This window comes from Oncorhynchus kisutch, linkage group LG26 (assembly GCF_002021735.2).
Source record: "Oncorhynchus kisutch isolate 150728-3 linkage group LG26, Okis_V2, whole genome shotgun sequence".
Lineage (NCBI taxonomy): Eukaryota > Metazoa > Chordata > Actinopteri > Salmoniformes > Salmonidae > Oncorhynchus > Oncorhynchus kisutch.
Window position 1 is genome coordinate 21,602,936 of NC_034199.2, and position 9,886 is coordinate 21,612,821.

Genomic DNA, 9,886 nt, shown 5'->3' on the forward strand with positions numbered 1-9,886 from the left:
TCATTTCTGCCCTCCAAATTCATTATATAAATAGGCCCGTTTCATTTGGTCTGGCTTGCCGTTCCAAATAAAGTTGAATATTTTTGCTCATGTCATTTATAAAAAGTGTAGGTAAAACCATAAGCAAATATGTAAACTGTAATATGACTAGAGTTAATCAGGGTGATTTTTCCAACTTTCTATTAAAATTGGAGTGAGTTAATTTCTTTCTTTTGGGGAATGTATACGGAGTATGTCCACATCACCGTCAGACCATTTTATTGGTAAACTACACGGTAATGTTCTGTTTCCAGTACTTGTCTTATCTCCAATATGTCAACCATGTAAAAAATGCATCACAAGATTTCCGTGGTAGCGGAAACTGCATACACGGTAAACGCTGCATATGTCGGCTCAGTCGAAAATTACCACTATAGCGCTGAACTTCGGCGGTGGGATTGAATTAAGCCCTTGTTTTGCAACCAGTCTTACACCCACCTCCAGCCCACCACCCTTTTCTTTGACTCACTTATACTCCACCCACTGGTCTGTCACTTTAGGCTCTGCCCACAGAGCTTTTATCCAACAGATCAACTGTGTGCTGCCCTCAGAACAGGATCCAATAAGGTCATATTGAGGAAAGGTAACTGGCACACCACTCTATAGAATTGGCATAGAAATTAATTACTGACAGTTGGAATCATAAAAACTCAACTGGAATCTCAGCAGCTCCTCACAACAAAGCAGCCTTCACCCAGCTTTCTCACACTCAGTGTGTGTGTGTGTAACTAAATATCTACAAGTTGTCTTTAATGAACATAAAAAATTGGTGATTATCATTTCTGTACAGCTGAGATAGTGCAAACATTACTGAAAAGTAACAATACCTTAAATATCTGAAATCATCTGTAACAGGCTGAAAATATTGCATTCAAAAACCCAGCCAACACAATGTTCTCCAAGAACTCTGTCATAGAGTTTACATTGACCCCATGCACAGGTTGTTGTTGTTGCTCTTTTTAGGAATGATGTGATTTCACACAAGTAGAACATTTTTATTGCTCTAACAGATTAAGGCCTAGGTTCAATCGGATCAATAACCGACACCAGCATGGTGGATGTGTTGGAGCCATTAGATCGGTGAGCAGCTGCTCTTGATCATTATCATGAAGCCACACCCATCCCAGTCCTGTTAGAAGTTCAGAACAAGAAGGTGGGCAGTCAAATTGAAAAATCATTCAACTAAATAATGAGGATTTCTATAGTCTTAATCGAGGTGAAGATTACATCTCACATTCCAGTGTTCAAACCTGTAAACAAGCCTACATGGGATTTATGTTAATGTGACTCCGTGCAGCCAATGTCCGCTTTAGATAGAAGACCGGGAACCACTTGTGGATTTGACAGCTAACGCAGTTCCACCTCCGACACCCCAAAAACAACCACTATGCAGATGTTGGCTAAAGCGGATCTGATTGAATCCATCCCTAAGACTGGATCTAATAACCTGAGACCCACCGTTCAATTAGAACACTGAAGATCACTATCTGTCAGTAGTGACAAGTTATATAATCAATCTCACACAGGCTTTCCCAGAACCCACTGCACCATATCAGAAAGTGCAAACGTGCTCCTCACTCGTCAAGAAGGGAAACAAAATACTGGCCTCCAAAGCTGCAAGATGTAACTACCAACCCACAGAGGGAGATGGAAGACGATATAAATATCTAATAACCCCTCTGAACAGTTCTGTAACAGGGGTTAGGGTAACTACTTAACATCCTTTGCCACCCATCATCTGCAGTAAATAGACAACCACTGGCAGACGCTACAGCTAACGGAGCCTGGTGGCTCGTATCAGATGGCAGACCAGAGCGTGTTTAGCCTAGCGTAGCCCCCTGTGATGGAGACAGAGATGAGCCGGTTCAGCGGTCAATTCTTGAAGGCTCCACAGCGGCTAGCTCGGCTGATGAACTCTTTGAGAAGGTTGCCTTCGATCTGCCAGAAGGCTGCAGTCTGGGTCACCTCCGTCAGGTGGTTCACACAGAACTTAAAGCAGAACTCCTCCAGGTCCTAGATACACCACATGGTTAAACAGGAAATATGAAGTTAGCACTTGTCCAATAACAAACGCTCATTTTAGTTTTTCTTTGCTATGGTGTGCCCCAATGCACACAACCCTGGTAGAGTAGGCTTGGTAGAAGTTGCTCCTAGCCACTTGTACAGGGTCAGATGTGTTAATCCGCCTAAAGGTTAAGATTGGGTGAAGAGTTACCTGTTGCTAGGTGTGGAAGTGGGACTGACCTCTGCATCGTAGCGCACGGCAGCAGCGAGCAGAGAGAAGGCGTTCTCTATGGTGATGCCTCTCTTGATGATGTGCTGACAGAGACGCTTCAGGCGGTTCTCACAGTAGGATGTGGCCAGGTCCAGCAGACCTAACACAACCATAGACAGTCTGGATCACTGTTGGCTTGGGATGTTTGCATACATTGATGTCTGCATCTGTGTTGTTTCTGGACTTTTATAAATCAATGATTGGTCTACAGATGAGGTACACCCCAATATGAGCTTGACTGGTAGCCCTGTCACAGCCTTTAACCCTCCCCTATTGATTAATTGCCTTGTCAGTAAGGAATGGCTAGGTGGGGGACTGACCGATAGCATCCTCTGGGGGCAGGTCTATGTTGTCTGTGTAGAGGAACTCTAGGAAGGAGCGGTAGACGGGGTAGGTGAACTGGTCGATCTCGATCACCTCCTTCATGTCTTCATTCCAATGGGACTGGAACATGGACCTGAAGTGCTCACACCTAGCAGTGGAGAGGGGTAGAGGACAGCTATTAGCGTCACTAAATATCCTCCATTTAAAGGGATAGTTCAGAATTTTGGCAACGAGGCCCATTATCTACTTCGAGAGTCATGAACTTGTTGATACCATTTAAGCATGCTAGCTGTACCCAAACACTTTGAGTCTTTGTGCCAAGCTAGTTAGCATTGGCACACAAATCTACCTCTAACTTCCTTCATACTGGACGCAGAGACATAGAAATATTATCCACAAGTTCACCTGACTGAGGAAGTAGGTAAGGGGCTTCATACCAAAATCCTGAACTATCCCTTAAGTGTCTTTGAAAAGCCCTAATGTAAAGCATGTGTTCTATAATATTGTGAAATAATGCCACGTTTCCTCATTCGCCAGGAAAGATAAACTTGCAATGGGTCTGGTAAAACAACTTGACTCAATAATAGACCATTCAACTTCAAACTTTCCCAATAATCCAAAACAGTATTTAGATTTGGAAAGCATTTATTGATGTTAGCTGGGTAATTTGATCTTGCTGTGTTAGAGCCCAGTGAGCAACCTGCCTGACCTGATCTTGAGCACAGCCTTGTGCACATGGATGTATTTGCCATCCACGCTGAACTTGAGGTCGGCCGTCTCTGGGCTGTCAAACTCCTTCTTTAAAGACTGGGACACTGTCAGGAAGTCATCATGCTCTGGAGAGAACACACAAACACAATGAAAGTCATCACGCTCTGCCAAAAGGAGAGGACGTACTCAGTCACACACCCTTACCCATAGAGAGCAGCCTCCACATGACAGAGGGCGTGGCAAAGCAAGCAAAAACGTCATCAGTGCAGGAGAAGTGTGTGAGGAAGGGCAAGACGATGGACTGACCCCTACACTGGCCCCACATGTACACCTGGCCACTCTGAGTCTTAGCTGCTGAGGTGTGTGTGGAGTGGCATGCTGCAATCTCTACAATCCTGCTGGAGAGGAGAGAGGAGAGAGGAGATCAGTCTGTATTCAGAGACTGCCTCATCTCTTTCTCAGCCATGATGTGTACTGTGTATATACACATTTCTCACCTCTCCTTCTCAGCCATGATCTGGACTGGGCTGAGTTGGTTGCTCTTGTTGCCTGTGCCCAGCTGGCCATAGGTGTTGGTCCCCCAGGCATACAGCAGCCCCTCGTCCGTTAGGGCCAAGGAGTGGGCATAGCCAGACACTATCTGGATGGGAAGAGAGGGGTTAATGGTAGTGGAGGTCGTGTGTGTGTGTGTGTGTGTGTGTGTGTGCGCGCACGCTCACCTGTAGCACACAGAGACCCTGCAAGCCCACCAGGCGACAAGGTGTCAGCTGATTCCCGTTGTTGCCTAGCCCCAGTTGGCCGTTTCCGTTATAGCCCCAGCCGTACACCTGAGAAAGAAACAAGCGCACAAACACTCCCTTAGGTGTCCTGCAAGGTTGCTACATACTTGTGAACCTACTAAGTTAAAGTACACTGGCTGATTGAATACAACAAATACTTAACATATTTCATATCAACCCCACGTTCAAACTGTGGTCACTCACCTCTCCATTCTCGACCACAGCCAGAGAGGAGGTTTGACCACAGGTGATGCTGACGACCACCTTGTTCTGCAGACAGTTGGACACTCTCCTGGGGGTGGGCTGGTTGGCCGTGGACCCTGACCCCACCTGGCCACAGTTATTGTAGCCCCAGGCATACACCTGGACAGGGAGGTCAGAGAATCACATTTCACTGAATATATAATCATTTTCTTTAGGTTTAATAATATAGTGCAACACTATAGAACATCACACATCTAACAGCAATACAAGTCCAGCCCACTTCCCTGATAATACATCAGGTTCACTCTAGAGTGGCGCCAGTCACTGGACCAGTGACATAAAGCCGACTCAGTGAAAGAACAGTGGGTAACAATAGGGCCTTTATATCAGAGCTTGGATTTACTGGGTCAGTTGGTTGGTTTGGACTAGGGCACGATGGTAAGGGGGCTTAGAGCAGTGTTTCTCAATCCATGGTCTGTGGAATGTTGTTGGCCAGCCCCTCAGATGTTTCTGACAGACACAAGTGTTATTTTCAATATAGGCAGAACCCCACAGACCCCCCCCCCCCCTCTTTCTCTCTACCCTTTCACCTTAACCTCTCCAGCATTAATAGGGATCATGGGGTGAGGACTCACAAGCCACCTATCCTTCCTTCTCTCACCTCTCCAGTGTTGGTCAGGGCCAGGGAGTGATGTGAACCACAGGCCACTTCCGTCACCCTCTTGTTGAGAAGGCTGGCAGACACCAGCACAGGAGCGACCCCCTGGTTGGTGGTCCCATTCCCCAGCTGACTGTAGCCATTGTGGCCCCAGGCAAACAGCTCGCCCTCTGACACACAATGGAGGAAACGGTGAGTTAGAAACCCCAAATAGTGGTAGAAATACTTTGAACGGGCATCTGGGATAGGGATTAGGGAATCATGTCAGCTCTATTGAAGACATTTCTATGTCCAACATTCTGTGCCATCCTCTTGAATGTTGTAACCCTGTTATGTGCTGTAGTACCCTCAGTGGCCAGGAGGATGTGGGGTCCGCTGCCATAGCTGAGGCTGACCACTTTCCTCCCACTCAGAAAGTCCAGCTTCTTAGGTAGGATGGTGCTTTGGCTATCCCCTGTTCCCAGGCAGTTACTGCAGTTTAGCCCAAACACATACACCTAAGGAAGAGAAAGAGAGATGGGTCACTGTTTGAAATAAGCAGACACCAGTCAGCATGTGCTGTGCAGAGTGCATGTGTATTCCAGAAGAGAGACCTAGGAGTGACCACTCCAGATAAAACACACTGACTACACCAATCATCTGACCACTTACGTCATCATTGTGGGTGATGTAGATGACCTCGTTGGCGGAGGTTCCAAACACACAGGCCTGTCGTATGGACGAGAGCTCCTCGCCTTCCATCAGGCTAAACAGCGGCCATTTTGTCACATCCACCATAGTGCGCCTTGATCTCCGTTGCAACGGTGGAGGGGTGTGTCCCCGGCTACAGGGAGGAGCAGGTGCGTGGTCTTGGTGGGTGATGCTATCCCTGCTTTTCACACTGAATATTAGACAAGAGACATCGAGAGAACACACAGACAGAGCTTACACAACCACCAGAGAACACACAGACAGAGCTTACACAACCACCAGAGAACACACAAACAGAGAGCTCACACAACCACCAGAGAACACACAGACAGAGCTTACACAACCACCAGAGAACACACAGACAGAGCTTACACAACCACCAGAGAACACACAAACAGAGAGCTCACACAACCACCAGAGAACACACAGACAGAGAGCTCACACAACCACCAGAGAACACACAGACAGAGAGCTCACACAACCACCAGAGAACACACAGATAGAGAGCTCACACAACCACCAGAGAACACACACACACTCACAATCATCAGAGCACATGTGGGCACAAACAGTCACACACACATACTGTATAACTCAAATACTCTGCAACCTCAGACCACCTTTCATTCCCATTAGTATTTTGAGTTGGTGAAATTGAGCAGACAGAACAGACCATTGTCCTGGCCTTTAATCTCTAAATGTTTCCAGATTATAATTTAATCTGTTCCTCACGAACCGCAGGGTTTCACATTTGTATTCTATCCCAGCACAAACCCGAGTAATTGCCAAGCACTATATGAATCCGGTGGGTTAGTGTTGGGGTGGAATAAATCCTAGGAACTGATTTGGAAACACTGACCGTACATGTGGTTAGTTCTATATCCAGTGAGCTGAGACATAGGTAAAAATAAAAAAAATTAAAAGACTTGATACGGTTTTAAAGCAGGCAGCTAGGCTGGGAATAGTTGCTCAGTTAGAGCTTTGCTTTAGGATCGATTGCAGACCCTTAATCTCACCCCTAGAGATTACCACACACACAACACGTCAATCGAAAAAAATCAAGTCGAGTCAATTTTCTGACTCTACACAAGCAAAACTCTCAACTAGCCAGTTTAGTACATCAGAAAAGAGAGTAAATAATGTTAATGCTACAACCGAAAACGCATTCACCTTTTATCGAGTCTATTGATGAAATTAGTAGCTAGTTAGCTAGTGGAACTTTAGCTGATTAGTTAGCCATCTAAAGTTACCTATATAGTGATCAGTACACACTCGCCTTAAATGACTGTGGACCTGGCTAGATAACGTTATCTAGAAAACAAGCCAACAAAACATTCCAGTTGTAGTTAAACTAGCTACTGCTAGTAAACGAGTATGCCAGCTGACAACAACGTGCATTCACTGACCTACAAGAGCGTTCCATAGTCAATGACAACTTTTCCGGGGAGGAAAACAAAATAGATCAAAATGAAAGTATGTTTAAAAGCGTCACACCACCAAGCCTACCTATGAGATGCGTTAGTTTGGTGCTATTACCGGTGGACGGGTAGCTAGCCTCCCGGTCACTGAACCGCTTTCTCCTGCCGCCGCCTCTCGGATAATGTCAGCAGCTCCCTCTGTTGTTGATGTTGGTGTGTCCGGAAGTGAGAGCCAATACATGTCACGTGATCAACATTCAACCAAGAGAGGCCCAACTCGATGGGAAATCTGTCTCCCTCCAGTTTTTTCGTTGTTTCGCACGGTTGTTACGCGTGCACTGATGGAAGTAGGACACGTGACATTACTGCAACTTTGAGGAAAAAACACTTTATATCAGTCTCGAGATGGCTATGCATATTCGTAACATGAGGCTAGTAGCATCTCTCAATTGAATACAGGCGGTTGACACCAACAACCCTCTTGGAGAATTCAAAAAAGGGTTATCCACCAACATATAGAAATGACAGGAGGGAGCTAGATCGTGGACAATGACTCCCATTGTTGGGGCAGAGAGATGTATATTGACAATATACCCTAAATAAATAGGACAAAGGTCACTAGATGGCTGTCTGACCATAAAATAAACACCCCCCAAAACACATGTTAAACATTTGCATTTCTCAACATAATCCTCATTTCAGGTTTTGCAAGAAGCCTGATCTCTCCTGATCCAGTTTTGCTCTCAGTTAATCATGGGGGTTATCAGGTGATTCAGTGGGTGATTCTTTTTTAGCTCTGAAATAAACAAACCACACAAACAACCAGGTGAAGCTACTGCCATGGTTACCATTCCCAGTGATTGAAATCCCAGTCAGCTGGGGAGATCAGTCCAAGGGAGATAAAGCTGGTTAAGAAAGCTGCATGCAAACACATGAAAATAAGTAGATGTTATCTCCTTATTTGGTTGACTGTTCAGTGGCATTCAGCTCTGCTTGTAGGACCATCCTTTTCAGCACAGAGGTGTAATGGCAAGCAACTGGATCACAAACCAACACGACAAAGAGGAATCAGGACCTTGCTGATAACTGAAGCTGTTATAATACATTTGAAGGCCTTGGATGCTTGACTGATCTGCTCCACTCATTGGACTATTAAGGGAAAAGCTTGGATGGACTCCAAACAGAGATCTGCAGATGGGCCTGGCCCTGTGCAGACAGTCTCACATGCATACATCCAAAGTGGTTCTAGTTGGCAATGAAGTCCACCCCTCCACTGTCTTCAGAAGGGTGACCCCCACCATGGCCTTCAATGTTGGCTCATTGGAGCTGGACTCTGGCCCGGAGCTTACCGTGTGGGACATAGGGGGATACGCAAGCCCTGGAAAGACCACATGGAGGGCTGCGATGCCCTGGTGTCGGAGTAGACTGGGGGAGGCATTGGGGAGAGTGCTTGGGGACGAGAGGGTGCGGGGGGGTCTCCCTTGGTGTTGGTTAGTAAGATGGAGCTCGCTGAGGCCATGGAGCTCCAGGAAGTGATGGATGGATGGACTGGAGCTGTCCTGGGACATAGACTGGGAGGTACAGATGCCCTGGGCTCACTGGCCACACCCAGAGACCGCTGAGGGGTAACACACACACAGATATGAAACACATTCACAAATACACAGTGCAAACTGATCAATAGACGAGGCACGGATGCCCATACGGTTTGGGTTAAATGCAAAAGACATTTCGGTTGACATTTCAGTTGTGCAACTGACTAAGTATCCTCTTGCCCTTTCACACACAGCTAAAAGGGTTGGCACACAACCAATGAGGATGTGAAGCTTTTCATAAGCATAATGTGTTCCTATGACTATAACTAGCTCCATGCCTCAGAATGTATCAGGCCAGTAGGTTATTTTAATATAGAACCAGTTGTGACATTCACTCTAAAGGAAACTGTTAAAATAGGACTCGAGAATTGTTGTCAGAGAAGATTGGAATGAAATAGCTACTTATCAAAAGGACAAAAATCCAATGGGATTATCCACCCTTTTTTACGCTCATTGTAACAATTATACATTAAACAAATCTCCTCACAGCAATGTCACTTGAGTGCCACTAATTTGTAACATTTACAGAAGATGCATTACCCCTCTACACCACAATGTGGTCTCATCAACCACAACTCAACCCTGCTGGGTAATGTAGGTTGGATCAATGGTTACTACGGATTTACGTATTGACACTGCCAGTCTGAAGGGACTGGTGACATACAATGACTTTAAAATAAAACCTTTAGTCGTACTTTCAGTAAAGCGTATGATTATTGATTGGTATTTTATATCAGGTATATTTCTCTAGGTACCATGGACAGCAACTCAATCACATACATGCGAGCATACACAGTCACTTTGTCTCTTAATACGACGCAGTCGCTCTCCCCTTTTCCCCCCCAGACACACACATGCCTTGATTGATTTTAGTGTACAAATCAGAACACTTGCAGCGGTGAGGATCCAACGGCTAACAGGAAGTTTATTTTGGTTAGGATCAGTAATACAGAGACCATGTCCTGAGGGCGAGATGGGAGGAAGTGATATCATAATCCCATTATTGGTTAGCAGAATGTGGCATTGATGGGTTTGTTTGTGGTGAATGTAGGTATGGGTGGATATGTCATAATGGGTTACAATGCTCAGCCCATAGAATTAGGAATTAGAATATTAATAGGATCTCTATGGCTCAGCCAATAAAATAGGAGTAGAACCATCACTACAGCAGAGAGCAGCATTGACTAATCCCA

The 9,886-nt window shown here is 45.6% G+C and overlaps 1 protein-coding gene across 11 annotated transcripts; it reads right to left on the bottom strand.

Moving 5' to 3' along the window:
* On the bottom strand, window positions 1-7,414 carry LOC109871042 (RCC1 and BTB domain-containing protein 1). Of its 11 annotated transcripts, none has more exons than XM_031805544.1 (13): window positions 7,217-7,414; window positions 7,087-7,115; window positions 5,642-5,870; window positions 5,337-5,487; window positions 4,994-5,160; window positions 4,333-4,491; window positions 4,069-4,176; window positions 3,847-3,989; window positions 3,656-3,744; window positions 3,348-3,474; window positions 2,635-2,786; window positions 2,284-2,414; window positions 1-2,052 (listed from the first exon to the last, which is right to left on the bottom strand). In XM_031805544.1, exons 1-13 carry the CDS (start codon window positions 7,337-7,339, stop codon window positions 1,912-1,914), a joined length of 1,749 nt encoding a protein of 582 aa, XP_031661404.1. In that variant the 5' UTR covers window positions 7,340-7,414; the 3' UTR covers window positions 1-1,911. The 11 variants fall into 11 exon arrangements, with proteins under 11 accessions (XP_031661404.1, XP_031661403.1, XP_020317403.1 ...); XM_031805543.1 differs by having other exon boundaries at window positions 3,656-3,747; window positions 7,217-7,413; XM_020461814.2 differs by having other exon boundaries at window positions 3,554-3,744; window positions 7,217-7,411.
* Window positions 7,415-9,886: the final 2,472 nt, after the last annotated feature.

Bases quoted from the DNA above. Each gene is read 5' to 3' on its own strand.
- LOC109871042 (XM_031805542.1), bottom strand. From the start codon at position 7,339: ATGTATTGGCTCTCACTTCCGGACACACCAACATCAACAACAGAGGGA. The intron at 5,161-5,336 runs GTACTACAGCAC...ATTGTGTGTCAG, and splicing joins CATCCTCCTGGCCACTGAGG to AGGGCGAGCTGTTTGCCTGG. The intron at 3,748-3,846 runs GTGAGAAATGTG...TCTCCTCTCCAG, and splicing joins ATCATGGCTGAGAAGGAGAG to CAGGATTGTAGAGATTGCAG.